Source organism: Rhinoraja longicauda, chromosome 33 (genome assembly GCF_053455715.1).
Source record: "Rhinoraja longicauda isolate Sanriku21f chromosome 33, sRhiLon1.1, whole genome shotgun sequence".
Lineage (NCBI taxonomy): Eukaryota > Metazoa > Chordata > Chondrichthyes > Rajiformes > Arhynchobatidae > Rhinoraja > Rhinoraja longicauda.
The window spans coordinates 12,951,618-12,973,078 of record NC_135985.1 but is presented as its reverse complement, the minus strand read 5'-3'; the positions used below and the strand labels follow the sequence as shown (position 1 = coordinate 12,973,078).

The 21,461-nt window shown below is 40.0% G+C and overlaps 1 protein-coding gene across 3 annotated transcripts in view; it reads left to right on the top strand.

Annotated features, from left to right (window-relative positions):
* unc13c (unc-13 homolog C (C. elegans)) overlaps positions 1-21,461 on the top strand; it is a 247,857-nt gene that overhangs the window by 212,520 nt on the left and 13,876 nt on the right. For all 3 annotated transcript variants that reach the window (XM_078427403.1, XM_078427401.1, XM_078427402.1), the window contains 3 exons: positions 4,197-4,253; positions 5,779-5,859; positions 17,000-17,147. In XM_078427403.1, coding sequence (XP_078283529.1) covers positions 4,197-4,253; positions 5,779-5,859; positions 17,000-17,147 — 286 coding nt within the window. The remainder of the gene's footprint in view (positions 1-4,196; positions 4,254-5,778; positions 5,860-16,999; positions 17,148-21,461) is intronic.

Below are 21,461 nucleotides of genomic sequence, written 5' to 3'. Positions count from 1 at the left end.
TCAGATTGCAGCTCTTTCATCTTCTCCTCTGTGCAGCTGTAATGAACTGCTCTCCTCTTTAAATTAAACTTGCTGCATTGAATTTTCCAACTTTGAGTTTTGACATTTTCCCTTTTTTTTTAGCAGGTGCCTTAGTGTTCACCTTCCCCATTTATACCTGTAACCTGTAGCATATTCTTCAAATTGCTGAAGTTTCCACTTCACTTGAAGCTTTTGTAGAATAAGTAAACGGATATTTTGTTTGCTTCTTAGTTTTAATTAGAAACAAGTCTACTTGAAAGCAGCAGCATAGCCTTTGAACCAGGTTTAAACAGCAAAATAAAGCTATCAGGCATCTTTTCCAAATGTCACCGTGGAAGATGTGTAGTTATACTGCAATATATACTGTGAATTCATCTCTTTGATAAGTTTTGATGAAAGCAGAGATCATCTCCCCCTTTGTCAAGTGTGCTACCATGGCTACCATTTCATTTGGTTGGATACCACTTGGAGTTTACTTTCTCTTGTATCTAGGTATATTGTTGCAACATCAAACATATCTCAACCTTTTATCTTGTAAGACTATTAAGATGGAAATTAGGCAAATTGTTGAATTTCTCTCAGACAATAGCATTTGATATTCTGAGGACCATTCCGTTCAATAGAAACATGAATTTTGCCTTCCACTCCAGTGCTAAAATTGGATCTCTGAACAGATTACAATTGAGAAATTAAAAAATATATTGTTGAGAATGTTGTAAGAATACTTAAAGCTATTCCATGTTTCTTGATTCATTGTTTTCGTAAAAATTGGTCTATTATATATATATATATATATGTGAAGGCCTCAGTTAAAATAAGAAATAGAACATTTTTCCTTGTATGTTAAGGATTGTAGTGATTTATACATTGTAAAAGCCTGTCTGCAGAGATTATGTTTATGGCACAAACCTAGCCCATTAAATATGAACAGTCGATAGCATAGCTATGAAAATCAATAAAACTGCAGAGGCTATAAATCTGAAATAGAAATAGTAAATACAGGTGTCACTCAGCATCTGTGGAGAGGGAATCAGAGTTAATTTTCCAGATCAGATAACTTAGATCTATTTTGCTTTAGATAGATCAGTATGGTTTCCATAATCAATAAAGTTTGTTATTGAGATAAATACTGAAGGAAATTTTTGCAAAATCTTGTTTAAAAATCAGAATATATAACCTTCCACTTGTGGGTCACCGCAATTTGTACTTCTGTGATGCTTTTGAATGTGGTCTTTTGGAGGACAAGAAGGTATCATGAGACCGACCGCGTGAGAATTCCCACATCCCCATGGAAAGCCAGCAGAGGATTTAGTTTGTTTGCCATCACAATTAATATATGTAGTATTCCTACATGGAAATACCATCTTGGGTCAGCTATGGCCAGTTCCTGCCTAAAGACATGAGGGTGCTGTCAAAAGCAAAAAGTTGTAATGATACTTTTATAATGATACTAGTAAAGCATCTAATAGTACTTCACTGGAGAAAATCCATAGAAAGTTTGACACTGTCAAAAAAATGTAGTAGGCTAGATGATCAAAGAATTAAGCTCAAGGGAGCATGTTCCTAAAAAATAGAAGCAAAAAGATTTTAGTTTAGTTTAGTTCAGAGATACAACACGGAAACAGGCTCTTCGGCCCACCGGGTCCACACCGATCTGCGAACCCCGCACATTAACACTACCCTACATATACTAGGGACAATTTTACTTTTACACAAGCCAATTAACCTACAAACCTGTACGTCTTTGGAGTGTGGGAGGAAACCAAAGATCTCGGAGAAAACCTACGCAGGTCACGGGGAGAACGTACAAACTCCGTCCAGACAAGCACCCCTAGTCAGGATCGAACCCAGGTCTCTAGCGCTTTACGGCAGTAGCTCTACCACCTTGCCGCCCCAATATAGGCAGAGATTTCAGTGCTCAAGGAGTTGGTGACTTAAACCATGGCCCCCAATGGTGCACTGATTACAATGAGATATGTTTGAGGCCAGACTTGGAGGAACACCTGGATATTTAAAGGTTGTGGGGCAGCAGGACATCACAAATATGGGAAGTAGTTAAAACATGGGAGCTTCTTAAAAGAAAGATGGGAAATTTAAAATCTAGGTTTTGCTTTTCAGTCACAGTCCCTAAGGACAGGAATGATGGGTGAGTGGGACTTGAACCAATAGGCTACTAGAAGTAGAGTTTAGGATGACCTCAAGTTTACAGAAGATGAGGCACTGTCGGACAACTAAGAACATTTTGCAATTGTTGGGTCCAGACGTAAGAAGGGTGTAGATGAAAGTTTTGACACCAGATAAACCAAAGGGAGGGTGAGGGTATCAGACGATGTTACAGAAATGTAAATAAGCAGTTCTATTGACAGTGTGTTAAGAAACTCATCTTCGGATCAAATATAATGCTAAAGTTGCAAATAGGCTGATTCAACCTTGGACAGTTGGCGGGAAAGAGATTGTGTCTATGGCAAGGACTGAAAACAAGGAGCAGAATGTTCCCAGTATTTAATTGGAGGTGTTTTCTGCCTAGCCAGTGGTGGATGAAGGAAAGGCAGACTAATAAAATGGCTGGGCTAAGCAAGATTGTGCTGAGGTGGAGTTGGGTCATTGATTATTGGGTCATGGATTGGGTCATTGGTTACTATGACTTTAGAATATAGAACAGCCTTTTGTCCCATAATGTTTGTGCCAACATGATGCTTACTTAAATTAATCCCTTCTGCCAGCCTGTGTTCCATTTTCTTCCATTGCCTGCATATTCATTTATCTATCAAAATGCCTCTTAAACACCACTGTCTTATCTGCTTCCACCACAACCCCAGGCAGAGCGTGTTCCAAGCACCTACCACTTTCTGTGTAAAAAACACTTGCCCTGCACATCTCCTTTAAGCATTTCCCTTCTGCCTTTATTGCTATGATCTTTAATAGTTGACATTTCTGTGCTGGGAAAAGCTTCTGACTGTCTACCCTCTCTGTGCCTGTTATGTTAGTATTACGCCACCTCAACATTTACTTGATGCATAGAACATGGCACAGTTTAGTTTAGTTTAGAGATACAGTGCAGAAACAGGCCCTTTGGCCCACCGAGTCTGTACCGATCAGAGATTCCCGTACACTAACACTGTCCTACACCCACTATGGACATTTACCAAGCCAATTAACCTACAAACCTGTACGTCTTTGGAGTGTGGGAGGAAACCGAAGATCTCGGAGAAAACCCACGCAGGACACGAAGAATGTACAAACTCCGTACAGACAGCACCCATAGTCGGGATCGAACCCGGTTCTCCGGCATTGCATTCGCTGTAAGGCAGCAACTCTACCGCTGCGCCACCGTGACTGGTGATTTACCAATTTCAGAAGGATGCATTATCAGGGGTAGAATCTGTTGGGATTAAGGCATGGGATGTACTAGGCTGGGTCTGAAGCTCAATTGTTGTCTGAGTACGTCCAATTACTGTATAAATATTAAGGATCTTAATTTTTTGAGACAATCTGTTTTTAGTACAAATGTGCAATATTCCATCATACCGGGAGTATGTGGAGCATTACTGTTTTATGTGTTCTTCTGCCTAGTGACATCACACATAGCCAACTCTGTAAAATTATCCGCAGTGAAATGTGGGATAAAATCAAACAGGTAATTTTTCTGAAAGCAAAATACTGCAGATGCTGGGAATACTCAATGCCAGGCAGCATTTATTGAGTGAGAAACAGGGTTAAACTTGGGTCAATAATGTTTCAGCTAACTTGAAATATAATTTCAACATCTTCTATTTTATTTCAGGTAATTTTTCTCATTAATAATAAAGGCAAACAGTGCCTTTATACCTACAGGAGATTCATTGTTGATTTAGGATGGTTTTCAGTTTCACCATTACTCTATGACAAATACTGATTTTAGGTAGCGTGGTTTTTAATCGATATGCGGTGTGGTTGCTGTGGCAGAGTTCTATCTGGGACTTGGCTTAGCTTTGATTGCTACATGTGTGTCATCAGTTAATATGGTGTCAATTACTTTTGCTTGGTACTCTGAATTTTAGTTTGCTTTTGTCTTGAAAAGGTCACAAAGCAGACTTTAAACTTTGTTTCCCCAAATAAACACTGATATTCAAAGGCTCTTCTTTGATGGCTTTGGTTGTGCACTCACTGCCATATTTTAATCTTGTTCTTTCTAGGGAGCTCAAATGATCTTCAGTGCAGCAAAAGACTTGGGCCAGTTATCAAAGCTAAAGGTAACAGTATGAATGTATTGGCTGTAGTAAAAGTCGCTTGAATTTAATCTTGCCCTCCCGAGTGGTTTCCCCTTAAAATCCATATACCAGACCCATACATCATAATGATTGAAATTCCTTGCGTGAAGCTAAACGAAATACATTCTAGAACTAAACAATGTCAGTATTCTTTATATTGAGCATGGTTCATCAGTATGATTCTTTTAAAATGATGTGTGTGGGACTCTGCCAATTATAATTTACATATTCCTGTCAAAATATGCTTCATCCTGAATCATTGCAAATAAGCATGTCATTGAAAATAGAAACTGTTAAGTATTTCAAATATGCATTCCCTGGAAATTCAGGCAAAACATTTAGGTCATCAGGACAAGTTCTAAATTTTTAATTGATGGGGAAGCCCTCAAAGGTTAGATTAAAGACTTTTTGCAATTTTTGAATGTAATGTAAAAGAAAACTGGAGGTAATGATATGCACATTCTGAAACACAGCTGGAGCAAAAATATATGAAAAACAATTGATTGTCTACAATGTGATTCATTTAACTCAGGCAGAATTACTCTGTTCTAGTCTGTAGAGATATTTAGTATGTTTTAAAGTAAGCCAAAATGTATTGAGTGAAATTCAGTAGTTGAGTATTTCTAGCATCATTGTTATATTGTAAACATTTAAATTGCATTAACTAGATGCTGCATGTTGGTAAATTCAAGATTATGCATGCATTTGCTTTCACTGAATGTGCTGTTACTAGTAAAATGTGTTTCAACTAGTCTGGCAGGGGATTGATACCCTAAGTAGTGGTGTGGTAGATGAGAATATTGAAACAAATATAGAAGCGAGAAGGAAACAGTAAGCAGAACAGGGAGCAATACCCAAATTGCATTTATTTTGATGTACAAAGCCTGACAGATAATGCAGAGGAGCTCATGGCACGGAGCAGCACCGGGAATTGTGATATTTTAGCTATCACGGAAATATGATTGGGGTATTGGCAGGACTTGCAGCTCAATGCTCCTGGGAGCAGATGCTGCAGGTATGATGGAGGTGGAGGTAAGATAGGAGAGGGGAAGTTGCAATATTGATAAGGGAGAACATTATGGCAGTGGTTAGAGAGAATATTCCTGGGACAATGTCCAGTAGTTAAATAGGCACAATTTGGAGAGATATGGGCCAAACAAGGTAAAAGGGAGCTGGCTCAGGAAGTCATCGCTTGGTTGGCATGATCAAATTGGGTCAAAAGACTGTTTGTGTGCTGTATAACAACGACATTGAACCTCTGCGACAATGAACCTCTACGACATTGAACCACTAGTCCTACTTTGCTCTTGGTAAATACTGTCAAGCTCCTTGAGATATATAAATTCATCTAGGTTACAAATATATACTAATATATACTAGTTTCTTAAACTATAGTGAGTGATATTAATATTATGGCTATTTCTCTGGTAAGCGGAGTAATGTTTTGATCATATCATTTTGCAATATATTCACTAATTAAATGTTTCCTTTGATAAACCTCAATTAGGAACATGTGATTCGGGAAGAGGTGAAAAGTCTCAGTCCTCGCCAATGTGCAATAATGGAAGTCGTGTTGGCCACCATAAAGGTATTGCCTGGATTCTGTGTGAGCACAGATCCATTCATCAATTAATGTTTTATTGTTCAATGTTGATCACAAATGGGATCTTCAAAAGGAAAAAAGTATCTGTTTGTCCACCCTGAATGAATCTGTGTACAATGATGGAGTTTTCCCAGCAGAGAGAGTGCAGAATCTCCCTATTCCATAAACATGGTGGGCACAGTGAAGAGATGGAATGATCACACTGATGTCCACAGGTGTTTCACAATGGACAATAATGAATCTACTGCCTGTTTTCTGCCTCAACTCATTTCCTTTCTTCTAAACTATTTTACGTTATTCCCAAAGCCAGATTTGGTAAGTTATGGATGACTGGTGCCTGTGGTATGTGCCTGCACCCATCTGGTACCTTTTCTCCAAAAAGCCAAGTTGCATTTTTATGCAGTAATGTTACATTTTGTTGATATGCCATTGCACGTCTAAAGCTATGTCATTGTAAGATGCTAAAATTATTACCTCTGCATTCACTACCCTCTCATATATAAACCTGATCAAATATACCACATAATCAATGCAAATGTGAATCACCTGATAAATTTATAAAAATGCATTCTCTTTTTCTTCTTTTGCATTAATATTGTTCCTTTTAGATTGACACACACTTATAGGCTGGATCATTTTATACTACAATTATTTTCCCAATGCTGTTGATAAATGAAAAGATGAGAAGCAGCAACACTCTGAAATTGACTGCCCTGAGCTTCCAGTTGCTAACTGTAATGATTGTTTTTGATGTAAAATTAGTTGTTAGTCAGAAACGCTGAAACAGAGGGAGTTAATCTCCAGCACACACTGACAAATGCCCAGCTGCCCCTCATGCAATCCAGTGACAGCTTTGGTAAACAGATAGATTTAATAGATTACTGAATAATTTGCACAATATGGCAAATGTACAGGGAACACAGTGTGTAAACCCCTTCTTCTTCTCCATTTTCAACGAGTTTCCAAGATAGCACCTTGCCCTGTTATTTTCTAAATTCAAAGCCTACAATCCCCTGTGTCGGAAGTAACTGCAGATGCTGGTTTACACCGAAGATAGATACAAAACGCTGGAGTAACTCAGTGGACCAGGCAGCATTTCTGGATAGAACCATTCCTTACTCCTGCATTTTGTGTCTATTGTCTTTCCCCTTATGCTCCTTATGTCAACATTGCTGCCTTGGAAAGAATTCCTATTCCTTGCCTGCACTGCTAATTTAAAACCAATATTTGGTGATTGTTGATTATTCCTGCTAATTCCCCTTTCCAGCAAAAGATGAAGGAATTCTTACATTCTGTTAGGATTCTAACGGACATCTGAAATAATCCAAGGGATTTACTTAAGTTGAAATGTGAATTACTACTTCATGTTGGGTTGAATATTTTAGTCTTCAATTTTCATTTTGGCATGTTTATTTAGTTTTTATGATAGTTTGTAAAACAAAGTATTTTCAGTTAATAAAGAAAATCAAGAAATTTATTTCAGGCATTGGAGGATTTGCTGGTACCTTTTTTCACAGAAGCAAGAAAGTCAGCTGTTGCAGCAAGATTCAATAGACATTAAGTGAAAATTTCACAGGGTTATCTCACTTCTGCAGATGCCTCACTTTAGCAAGTTGTGTAGGAAAATAACTGCAGATGCTGGTACAAATCAAAGGTGTCATAAAATGCTGGAGTAACTCAGCGGGTCAGGCAGCATCTCAGGAGAGAAGGAATGGGTGACGTTTCGGGTCGAGACCATTCTTCAGACTGATGTCAGGGGAGGGGGCGGGACAAAGATAGGATGTAGTTAGAGACAGGAAGACAGTGGGAGAACTGGGAAGGGGAGGTAAAAGAGAGGGACAGAGGAACTATCTGAAGTTAGAGAAATCAATGTTCATACCGCTGGGGTGTAAGCTGCCCAAGCAAAATATGAGATGCTGTTCCTCCAATTTGCGGTGGGCCTCATTATGACAATGGAGAAGGCCCATGCCAGAAAGGTCAGACTGGGAGTGGGAGGGGGATTTGAAGTGCTTAGCCACCGGGAGATCGGGTTGGTTAAGGCGGACTGAGCGAAGGTGTTGAGCGAAACGATCGCCGAGCCTGCGTTTGGTCTCGCCAATGTAGAGAAGTTGACATCTGGAACAGCGGATACAATAGATGAGGTTGGAGGAGGTTTCGCAAGATGTTTTAAATCTCTCCTTCAGCAAAGGCCCACAGAGAGTACTTTTCAATAAACGTAACCGCCTTTAGAAATTTTTCATTTGGAATACCTTTTCAACCAACCTGTCTGTCTTTGTAGAGGCAAAATGCCTCTTTGTTTACCACTACTGTTCGCTGAGGTGGTTACAGCCAGCAGTTGATACTCAGACACACAGATTGGTGTGGTGATTAAGGATGGATTTCTTTCCATTCACTTTTATTGCAGAGAGAAAGTGATTGAAGGGTCCGGGGTATGTTGAGTTGACCTTGAATATACCCATCATGTTGTTCTCTGGCCCTGACATACAAGCCCAACATGTTTTCTGTCATTTGAGTTGGTTAGCCACTTGGAAAAACAACATCCATTTAATGTCTTTACCCTCTTTCATGGGAATACATTTCATTTAAGAAAAGAGAATATTTTAAACGGCTCTATTTTCAGTGGAAATATTTTCATAAATTACTTAAACAGGACTATTGATTAATAGATGCAATTACATTCTCTTTTTCCAGTTGCGTTTGGGCAATAGGAATTGCTTCAACTATTGAAATGTGATCCTAAGCGTAATTGAACTTTTGGTTGGAAACAGATAAAGAAAATGAATCAGCTCATTGGGGAATGGAGATGCCTTATCCAGTTTAGCCAGTTACTCATCAAAGCATAGCAGATGTGAAGAATAAATCAAAAACAAAATTACCTATATGGAGTGTTGAAGTTGTTAGGAAAAGCAGTAAAGCTGATATCTGTTCCTTTTTTTATATTTATATGCAATAAACAACTATGGCAAGGTGGAATATGAAAGATTAACAATATTCATAAATTTTTCTGGATATTTACTGGGTAACAGAAACAGTAAAACATAAAAACAATGTCCCAGAGAATCTATTCCTTATTCCAGCAGCAAGCTGTTAATCCCCAGTGAGTATCATGATATTATGATTGATGAAAGAAAGACACAAATTGTGTTTGATCTATTTCTTATCTTTTTTTTTTTTTTTCTCCATTTCCTGACACAGTGGAACAATTTATTTGCGTTGCAAGATGTTAATAGTCAGTGAACTATTCAGGTTTACAGTGTTGAATTCTCTGTTACTTTATCAACCCCCTGTATGTATGGAATATCTTCTAAAGTGGTTTTTTCCCGTCTTGTCATACTGTATCTGAGTAATAGTGAGACAATGGTGAGAATATAGCCAGACAAACAGATTTTCCTTGAAAGTGATCGTTTGAAATTGAATAAACCTGTCATGTTGCAGAAGATGATTGACCCTGACATACGTCCAACATAATTCCCGTCATTTGCACCTTGATTAATGGCAGCTGGTGAGATTGACACGGCATTTTGATGTTCTGTAATAATAAGGAGTGGGTGGAAGGTACGATGCAGAATGGCAGTGGTGAGGGCCATCACTTTTAAATGGCTTTTTAGATGAGTGTGATTGAGAACAAGATTACAAATTTGATTCAAACCATATGGTCAAGTTCAGACCCTGCATAAAAACTTAATAATATCTGCAACTGGCCCATTCAGGCCCAACTGTATCATGTAGAAACAAGGAACAACAGATGCTGGTTTACAAAAAAAAAAGACACAAAGTGCAGGAGTAACTTAGCAGGTCCAGCAACATCTCTGGAGAGCATGGGTAGATGATGTTTTGAGTCAGGGCCCTTCTTCAGACTCGAAGAAGGCATGGGGGCGCAGTAGTAGAGTTGCTGCCTTACAGCGCCAGAGACCCGGGTTCGATCCTGACGATGGGTGCTTGTCTGTACAGAGTTTGTACGTTCTTCCCGTGACCTCAATGGATTTTCGCCAGGATCTCCAGTTTCCTCCGACACTCCAAAGACGTATAGATTTGTAGGTTAATTGGCTTGGTGTAAATGTACATTGTTCCTAGTTTCTGTAGTATAATGTAAGTGTGTGGGGATCGCTGGTCAGCGCGGACTTGGTGGGCCAAAAGGCCTGTTTCCGCGTTGCATCTCTAATCTAAACTAAACTAAACTAAACTAAACTAAACTAAACTAAACTGAAAGGGTCATGACCGGCAATATCACCTATCCATGTTCTCCGGAGTTGTTGCCTGACCTACTGAGTTACTCCAGCACTTTGTGTCTTTTTTGTGGCTTGTATCACATCACCTTTTACCACCCAGCTCTCTCCTATGAGGCAAACTTCCTGACTCCATCAAAGTCCCAAACAATTAAAAATATCTCAATTATTTGATCAAGAAAATCTATCTGGGTGACCGTCAAGCACCATGGATGAAGACAAAGCCCCAACACATTTCTAGTAACTCTGTGGTTAAAAGATTTCTTTAGTAATTTCAGATATTTTGTATCAAGATCTGTCAAAGGATTATTCCTCCAGCATTACATGATTCACATTAAATCTTCACAGATGATATGTAACATTGACATGCGTAGAAAATAAAAGGAACCTGTCCCACGTGTTAATCAACATAATGGGCTTTATACCATTTTAATTAAGTGAATAGTCAAATAGAAAAGATTCTCTCTCCCAGCTTCTTGCCTTGGTGTAGAATAACCTTATACCCTGTTCCATTTATGTAAGAGTTTACATATTTAAGTTTACACGTAATCTCATAGATGATAAGACAAGGGAAAAGGTAATTGTGACAAACTACAAGATTTCTGAAAAGATTAATATAATATAACCATGGTTTTTCAGCTCAGATGACTGCAATATGTAAATGAGTTTGGGAGGGTTGTCCTGACTGCATCACAAAAAAAAATAGATAAGCACCTGGGGCAAAAGTCATCTCTCATTCATTTGCAGAATTAAAGTCCATTGTACAGGAAGATTGCTGAAAAAGCACAATAAATTAATGCTATATTTAGTTACATCAAATTAATAAAAAGGAGCCTCCAAGGCATTGTATAACTAATTTATGGATTCCTATGTTATATAACCCACTTACCAAAGAAAGTCAAGTTGAGTTTATTGTCATATGCACAAGTGCAGTGAGGTACAGAAACAATGCACATTGCAGTAGCATCACAGGCATATCGACTTGGACTCAGATAGATATGGAAAGATTATTGGACCAAAATCAATCAATGAAGATAAACAAAGATCAGCCAAGAGGCAGCATAGTTGCAGCAGGGTTTGTAGAAGGTTGGAGTTTATGGAGGAAGAAAGACCTGTAAATAGAGTTAAAATATAAACGGCAGATGGTGGAAATCTGAAATGAAAACAAATGCTGGAATCAAGCAGAGCTCAGGCTGCATCACTTAGATTCAATAAGTATACAGCAGAGAAAGTGACCCATCAGCACATTACATCCATGCCAACCTTTTTGCTCAGCTACATTAAACCCATTTGCCTGCTTCGTGCCTGCAACCTTCTATGCCTTGCTGGTTCAAGTGTCTGTTTAAATGTCTCTTAAATATAGTAATTGTATCTGGCTCCACCATCTCCTCTATGTAAAAAAACATCCTTCAGACCACCTTTGAAACTCCTTCCTCTCACCTTAAATCTATGCCCCTCTTGTTTTTAATACCTCTACCATGGGAAAAATGATTTTGACTATCAACCCTACCTAAGCCACTCCTAATCTTACATATCTCTATCATGTCACCCTTCAGCCCCCTTTGCACCAGGGAAAATAAACTCAGCCTAAGCAATCTTTCCCCATAGCTGAAGTCCTTCACTCCAAACATTGTGGTGAATCTCTGTTGTGCTCTCTTCAGTCCAATCACATCCTTCCTATTAGTGAAGATAGACACAAAAAGCTGGAGTAACAGCGGGACAGACAGCATCCCTGGAGAGAAGGAATGGGTGACGTTTCGGGACGAGACCCTTCTTCATCCCTTCCTATTGGTGAGATGACCAGAACTGCACACAATATTCCAAATGTGACCTGTGGAAAGAGAAATAGAGTTAACATTTAGGGTCAATGATTCTTTATTAAAACTGGAAATGAGAGATATTTAAGTTGGTCTTTAGAATGAGGGAAACAGAATAACTGTGATAGGGTGAGGCTACAGTTAGCCGTGCAGGTAAGTTCTCAAGTTTAATGTGAATGGTTAAAGGGTCATAAGATGTATAATTTGTTGCACATAGCTGGGCTGTGTGTAATAATGCAGAAGAAATCTCAATGGAAAAGATATGGCAAGGATGTCATCCTTTACTCTCAATTTTTCTGTCTCTGCCACATTGGGATGAAGCTTCCATTCCAGGACATCTGAGATGTTCTCTATGTTCAGCAAATATAGAGAATGCCATGTTGTTATGGATGCAGCCCTCACTTTGTTCTCCTCTGTTTCCTACAGTTCTGTTCAGGTGCTGACTGTACGGAGACATCCGGTCCTGGGAAGTTATCCATCTTTCTTGTTTCTTTCAATAACCTGGGATATACCCCATCAGGTCCTGGGGATTTATCCACCTTAATGCTCTTCAAGAGCCCCAACACCTCTTCCTGGTATTCTCCACACTGATCTCACTGTCTTCCATGTCCTTCTCCTTCGTGAAAACAGGTACAAAATACTTGTTTAGTACCACTCCTACATCCCCACTGAGTACAAATTCCCTCCTTTATCCACGAGCAGTTCTATCTTTTCCCTGCTTACTCTTTTGTTTATAATGTAGGTATAAAAAGCACTGTGATTTTCCTTAATCTGACTCGCCAAAGCTATTTTGTGGCCCCATTTCACCCTTCTAAATACCCAGTTGAGTTATTTGCTCCTTTCTTCATATTCTTTAATTAAGCTTGAAGTGGTTCAGAGAACCACTTTCCCCTCTCCCCCATGCCCTGATCCTTCCATCAATACCCCTCCCTCCAGCTTGACATTTCACTCCTCCCTTATCTGGCACCCTTTTGGCTCCATTTCACCTCTAACATTTGTCACTGTCTTCACCGATCACTCACTCATCTTCACCTGTATCATTTGCCAGGCTTCGCTCCGCCCCTACCCCTCTTTTCCAGCTTTCTCCCCCTCGCACTCCGTAAGTTTTAAGATGGGCGCCAACCCAAAACATAATCTCCACAGAAGCTCCCTGTCCCACTGACTTCCTCAAGCATTTTATTTTTTCCCAGCATCTACGGTCTTTTATATCTTCAGTGGAACATATAACTGAAAGACAAATAAAGTAATTTAGGGTCTCTTTGATTGGAAATAAAATCCTTTGAGATGAAAACAATGTGGGTTTGACAGAGAATTATGTGTTTTGAAATTATATGGATAACCTATACAAGTGAATTTCAATATTTACTCTGAAGGTCTAAAATATTAATTCTTGCGATTCAAGAGACAATAATGCTCTCTTTAAGTATGTTTGGTGAGAACAGATAAATCAATTTTATTTTAATGCATTAAAACACACACTCATGAATACATACCATTTCTTTCCTGCTGTTTCATTTAAACTCAACTAGGTAATTGAAATTTTTATGAATCAATGAGCAGGTCTCCAGAGGCAGTGGCCATGGATAGCCCGGTGCTGGGAGTTTTGTTACGATGGTTAGGAGCCCGTCTAAATGGACATATCACTTTCATGCCACTGCTCAAGTACAGCCCTGGGGAAATTAATTAAATGCCTCCACCTAGGATGAAAGGCAAATTATTAAAGATGTTTCTGTGGATTGATAAATCTTGTGAACCCCTAGGACCTATTCTTAGGCTAGAAATCACAATACTACTAACAAAATGTCAGTTGGAAATACATCCCTTTCTGGCACTTGTAAGCACAAATGAGCAAAGTACAGAATAGGTGTCGATCTCAATGCTGCATTAGCACAGATTAGCACAAAACAGTGTGACTTAATGTGACCGAAAGAAGTATATTCCCAATGTAACTGTGAACCAATATAATCACATACACTATAATCAAATATAATTTATTATTACAACTAAATAATCATCAAGGACATAAAGAAATTATTATCAAAAGTACGAAGAAAGTAAAATAAAAAATGCAGTCTTCTTGCTTGAGTTGAGGAGATGCGTTATATATGTTGAGGTCAGAGATCAGATAATGTGCATAACCACCGGATTGGAGAAGCAAAGCTCCACAATAGTTTTTTTTAACTTTATACTTTAGAGATACAGTGTGGGATCAGGCCCTTCGGCCCATCGAGTCTGCACCAATCAGCGATCACCCCGTAGATGAACACTATCCTATACACGAGGGATCATTTACGTCTTTGGTGTGGGAGTAAACCGGAGCACCCGGAGAAAACCCACGCGGTCGCAGGGAGATGTACAAACTCTGTACAGACAGCACCCATTGTCAGGATCAAACCCAGGTCTCTGGCAGTAGCTCTATTGCTGAGCCACTGTGCCACCCCATTTTAATTAGACTTCGTTTATGAAAAAGTTTGGAAACAACAATAAATTTAGTCTTAAACGCTGAGGTTTTGGTCTAATTATTTTAAGACAATTCTCATGCAAAATCTGTTCTATGTCTGAGGTTTAGCAGCTATAATTTTGAAAGGACCATCTGATTTCATATTCTGATGGTTCGCCATAAATTGTCTTTCACTAATTGCATTGATGTTCAGATTTTCTCCTAATCTTACAAAATGCACTGTCAGCTGAACTTTTCCAAATCAATAACCGTTGCACAGTTTAAATCCTGTAGTATAAATTTGAATTGTGCTCATTAGAAGGTTGATAGTGGAATTAGAAATTGAGAATTTCAAACAATTAAGAAGCTTGTTAGAATTGGTCAACGTTGGGAAAGTTACAACATTTTATTTCAACTTTTTTGAAAACGATTGGTGGAGAAAGAATGTTAATAGGTTTGCCTCACTGCACAACTGAACCGTGAAGGTTATGACAAAATTAGACTTCAGTGCATGTGCAAGTATAGTGGGATAACTAGGTTTTTTCAAAGTTTCACCTCAAGTTGACTGCTGGACAGAAAGCCTATGTTTTCAGACAGTTGTAACTGTCAGAAGTAAAATGAGTTATTGTGTTTCCGAAGAAGGGTCCTGACCCAAAACATCGGCTGTCCATTTCTCTCCACAGATTCTGCTTGACCCACTGAGTTCCTCCAGCAGTTTGTTTTTTGCTGATGGTTCCAGCACCTACAGTTTCATGTAGCTCTATTGTGCTGTTTCTGCCTTGTTTCTGGAGATGATTGACCATGGTACAAAATCTCCTGAAAGTTATCAGCGATGGAGATGACTACTTCAATTCCTTCAGTGAGCCACTGTGTGAATGCCTGCACAGGGATAGTTGATGGGAAGTTTCTTGGTATTGTATTTTCTTGATAACTTCCTTAAAACTGATGGACACAGGAATTTCATACAAAGCCTTTAACCATTCATGTGCTGGTTTCTGGAAAGGAGAATTTCGAGGCTACAGGAAAGATGTGCAAAATAAACTCTTCGATCAGTACAAAAGGAAGCGCATGACCTTTTAAAAAAAGAACCAGTTTAAAAATTGAAAAACCAGTGTTGGACTTTGGCTGTTTAAATCAGCAACAAGGCCATTTTTTCTCTCGAATGGCGATAGGCTGATAAGAGGGGTCAAACCCTGCTCTTGAGTTGTATGTTCCTTTGTTTGCATGTCTAGTTCTTTGTTATTTCTGTTTCTGGTAGTTGCATTGGGCTCTATGGTCACCACTGCTCACATTTACCTTGGTGAGATGTCAGATGTCAACCAAGGTGATCCAACTACCCAGGGGCATCTGTAGCTGGGCAGGATGGGGGGGAGAGGTGTAGTATTACCTCAGCCATGGGGAGGACTGAACCAGTGCTCTCCGCCCTGACAATGGATGACCTGAGAGATTCGGGGAGAAGCCCCACCTTCTGTCAACTTGCTGAAGCTTTTGTAATAGATTTTAAATGTTTTTAACAGAGAGAGAGAGATTTAAAAGCTGTCAAGATTACTTACAATGGTCATTTAATGATACAATGATAATAACATGATCAAAATGTAAACAAAATCAAAAACATATTTACATACTGCTAAATAATTTAAAACGTTAAAGTAAAGTAAATTAAAAATCAAGCTATTTGATTTATCTTTCTCCTCCTAACTTCCAGCCAGAAATTCCCACTCAACCCCATGGAGCTTCCTATACTGTGCCCCTTTCTGTTGGTCTGGTGAGCTAGTGGGGGATTCCCGAGCATTGTGCTGGAGAGGAGTTGATGGTGGATTGTTGGCCTAGGGGTGTGTGAGGATTGTTAAAGTTGCTCATTATGGGGAAAGATTGTTGTTAGTGTTTGTCGTTTTGGCGTGAGGCTGCTGGATGGATTGAACTGCTGGGTTGTAGGTTGGTCGTGTTGGTGCAGGATTGGTGTTGGTGATGCTGCAGTTGATGCAATTGGCTGTTGCTTCAGTTGTTGAAGAAAGTTGAGAAATATTTCCCAGCATTAAGATCGAATGGAGGATCAGAGGGTTGTTTTCTGGCAGTAAAAACATCCTGAACTCTCAGTGGGTTCGCACTAATCATTCAGTGGTAGTCAAAGGTGCACTTTAGCCAATAAAAATTCTTATATTAAAGTTTAAGACACATATTTTAGATTTTGTTGTACTTCTCTGCAGCAAATATGAGCAATCGAATGCGGAGCATTGAATGATGGTAAGGCACTGATATTCTCTCCATCCTTGCAGATGAACACTCTAAATGAGGTATCCTGCACCCCTCCTCATGCCCCATACTAACTGGCACCAAAAACCGTGGGAAGAACAAGTCCATGTGACTTGGTTTAATGGGGTCAATACTTGAGGCTGTGCATCTGAAAATGTCCGGAATTGTCAAGGCCTCATGTAGTTCAATCTCAATGTGTTGTAAATTAGTGGATGGGTTTCTAAACTTTGCTCAGTTAGACAACAGTATGAACTTTGGAATTTAAATATTTACCCCTCTTGTTGTCCTCAGAACATCTGATGGCACCGAGAATTTGCAGTGGCATTGTTCCCACCAGTTTTGTATAATGTTGTTATTTAATGCGTGTTCTTGAATTCTTCTGCCTGCAGCAATATTTCCATGCTGGAGGAAATGGCTTGAAGAAGACATTCCTAGAGAAGAGCCCCGACTTGCTGTCCTTGAAATACGCACTCAGCCTCTACACCCAGACAACAGATGCCCTGATTAAAAAATTTATCAACACTCAGTCTTCACAAGGTAAGATGCAACAGAATGAATATTAAACTGCATTGTACAATGACTGTGATTAAGTTCATTAGGGTGTACTGTGCTCACCATGAGGTGTTGATTGTGTCTTTCTTCAGTTAAAGCTTGCATCTCATTTAAATGGCTTGAAGAAAATCCCAGTTTAAAAAAGCACCCTCAGAGAATACTTTGAAATGTAATTTACGTTTTGGCTCAGTTAAGTTAAATATTGATTACAAAACTTGAGTAAATTGTTGAAAAGGTTTGTTGTGTCTGTGTGGCTGTCACAGAGAGTAAGTGGGCCTTTAAGGGCTCTTCATCTTCTCTGCATATGAACGGTAAAGTGAAGGGAGCTGAACTGACTGTGTGAGACGCTGTCAGCAATTGTGCAGGTGACATTTTATTGCTGTTGTCTGGGTGTAAGACACACACAAACCGTTTCACATTGGACTTTAGCCAGATCAGTATGAAGTTTAACAATCAATTGACAATTTCAAGCATTTTTAATTTTATGCATCCTCAACGCACCTACAAATAATGTCAGATTTCCAAGGATGAATGCTTGTGTAGAAGTTCAATGCCGAAACACTATTTGGCGTTAACATAACACACACCAATATCTCAGCACCACAGAAATAGATGCAATTCAACCTCGGGGCAAAAGGTCTTGGTGAATAAGACAGTGCCAACCAAAAAGAATGAAATGGCGGAAAGCAGTTTTTATTGAAAGTAAGCCCAGCAGCTGAAGCAGGTTAAAAGAAGTAGGACTGTGTTTATATTAGAACAATAGAACGTTGTGCTAGCCAAGAATATTAATAAAGGGAACTCAGCATTCCAGTGAAGAATAATATCTGACCTCTCACTAAAGCAGGCAGTGTGTGGGAATATTGGAATATTATACTGAATTAATGAATAAGTTTATTGGCCAAGTATGCATATACAAGGAATGTGCCTTGGTGCTCCGCTCACAAATGACAACACAAACATACAGTTAACAATTAAGAATAAAGCATAAACACATCAAAACAATAAGGATACACCATTACGGTCTAAACATGTGGGTGAAAATAAACCAGAGCAAAAAAGAGACTACAGACTTTGGTTATTGAGTAGACTATCACTCGTGGGAAAAAACTGTTTTTATGTCTGGCTGTGGATGCTTTGACAGTCCGGAGTCGCCTTCCAGAGGGAAGTGCTTCAAAGAGTTTGTGGCCAGGGTGAGAGGGGTCAGAGATGATCTTGCTCGCTCGCTTCCTTGCCCTTGTAGTGTACAGTTCGTTAATGGGGGGAAGGTTGCAGCCAACAACCTTCTCAGCTGTGCGAACGATCTGTTGCAGCCTCCGGATGTCGTGCCTGGTGGCTGAGCCAAACCAGACCATGATGGAAAAGGTGAGGACGGACTCAATGATAGCAGTATAGAATTGGACCATCATTGCCTGAAAGTGAGAATAGTATAGATGAGAAACTCACATTTGAAAACCTATGTAATTATCTCAAATTTTTATAAAATTGATATTTGATCATTGATTTTGGGGTCCAAAATATGTAGTTGACGTTACTGATCTGTGAGAAACATTGCAGTTTGAGCAAGTCTCCTGGGGCCAACTCACAGGAAGTGCTGGCTCCAATCTCAACAGCAAATCCCTGTGCCAAGGCAGAGTTCACAGTGTTAAACTCCAGCACAGGCTTCAAGCCCAATCACTAACTCAATGCAAGAACCTTTGACCTTAGCGAAGCCAAGCTACTGACATCTGAAACGTGAAATACTTTGCAAAATTATGAACCTTAATCAACTATGAGAAATTTTCAAATGTAATAAATGTTAAAACAAATTAAGGTACTAAAACATTCAGTTAAATTCAGGTAAGTACAAAGAATTAAAAGTAATCTAAAAATATAGTGCAACTCCAACAATCCACCCACCAGTCATTTGGAAATCCGGGTGCCCGGTACCTGGGTATCAGTGATATTTGCAATGTCCTCTCCCCGTGGTCCCAGTTCCCACACTCACCAGCAACCCACCGGGCCAGGTTCCCATACTCCCCATCCACACACCAAGGCCCCACTTCCCACACTCACCATCCACTCACCAATGCCCTGGTTTCCACACTCACCATCCACACACCAAGGCCCCACTTCCCACACTCACCATCCACACACCAAGGCCCCACTTCCCACACTCACCATCCACGCACCAAGGCCCCACTTCCCACACTCACCATCCAAACACCAAGGCCCTGGTTTCCACACTCACCATCCACACACCAAGGCCCCACTTCCCACACTCACCATCCACGCACCAAGGCCCCACTTCCCACACTCACCATCCAAACACCAAGGCCATGGTTTCCACACTCACCATCCACACACCAAGGCCCCACTTCCCACACTCACCATCCAAACACCAAGGCCCCGGTTTCCACACTCACCATCCAAACACCAAGGCCCTGGTTTCCACACTCACCATCCACACACCAAGGCCCCACTTCCCACACTCACCATCCACGCACCAAGGCCCCACTTCCCACACTCACCATCCAAACACCAAGGCCATGGTTTCCACACTCACCATCCACACACCAAGGCCCCACTTCCCACACTCACCATCCAAACACCAAGGCCCTGGTTTCCACACTCACCATCCAAACACCAAGGCCCTGGTTTCCACACTCACCATCCACGCACCAAGGCCCCACTTCCCACACACCATCCATTCAAGGACACGAGTCCTAGCATTTCCTAAGCACTTGCCAGAGCTCTGGTTCCTGCCCTCAACGGTTAAATCGCAGCTCCGGCCATAAGGCAAAGTGGAGGTGGCAGGCAAGTCGAGGTTATATTTAAGATGAGCATGGTTGCTTGAGGGTTATGGTAGGCAATACCTGTCTGGTATCAGAATATAGAATGTAGTCTGCTGACAACTTGTTCCCTTCATTATCAGCAGAGTGATCCATGACTGTTATTGGTGTAGACTATTATTGCCCTGAGATCCGTAATTATTACACTTACCACCATTTTTATTTTATTCAAACTATGAGTTTATCTTACATAACATTGCTTAAAGTCTTGGTGTTACACTCATAATAAAAGATTATCTATTGATTTATAACTTAATAATCTGTTATGAATTATACTAGTCACCAATTCAGAACGTACAATCCATATGTTTAATCCACTTAAGAGTAACAATTAAAGAGGTCATTAAATAAAGTTGTAAAATGTAATGAGCTCAAACTGAAATTTAATGAACAAGTTAGTTGTAAAATAAATGTATGTGGTGTTCCATGAGGTCAAATGAAACTGATATGTCTAAGTACAGATAGGTGTGTTTGATCGTATAGAGCAGCAGCATACAGTATAAAAGGAATATAAAAGGAACCAACAGCAGTGATAGCTTAGTATCAGTGTCATAGTCACAGAGCTCGGACGATAAGAGGAATGGAAATCCGTTTTCCAACTCTGCATTGTGATTATTTCAAAAATGTGGTGGAATAGAACACAGAAAAAACAAGTTAGAGGAAAGAATGCTGCTCTTTAAGCTACCTACACGTATTGCAGTTTCACAAGCTTGCTTCTGTTCTAGTTCTCTGTACTCAGAGGGAGCTGGAGAAATCATCTTGAGAACCAAAGACCATCATGATTGGAGCAGGAGAAGCTTATCGGGGTGGGCGGTGCCTCATCTGGAGAGCTACTAATGTTTTTTACTGGGCTTCTGCATTGAACTGACAAAGGGACTTTATGTGATCCTGTGTCATCCATTTTCTTGGACGAAGAACTACGGGCTCCCATGAATTAGCGGGAAATCATATATTTTAAGGAAGCCATGAGAACTGTTTGGAGGGATGTGGGCCAAACCCGGGCAGGTGGGACGAGTGCACATGGGGCATCGAGGTCAGCATGGGCAAGTTGGGCTGAAGGGCCTGTTTCTGTGCTGTGTATCTCTATGACTCTAGAACAAGCTGAATTATTTCCTCTGGCCTCCTGATAAACTTGCCATGATGCAGCTGGGAATGGAGCGTCAATTTGTGAGCCTGGTGTTGGTCATGTGAATGCCGTGACCAGTTGAATGGAGTTGACATTTTCTCCCTTTGACCACGTGGGCTTCCTCTGGATACTCCAGTTTCCTCCCACATCACAGAAATGTGCAGATATGTAGGTTCATTGGCTTCTGTAAAACTGCCCCTAAATGTGTAAAGTGTGAATGAGAAAGTGCGTAACAGTGAACTCGTGTGAATGGAAACCAATGGCCGGTGTGGACTGAGTGGGCCAAAGGGCCTGTTCCCCTGCTATATCTCTAAATTAAACTAAATGTTACATTTTTTAACGTTT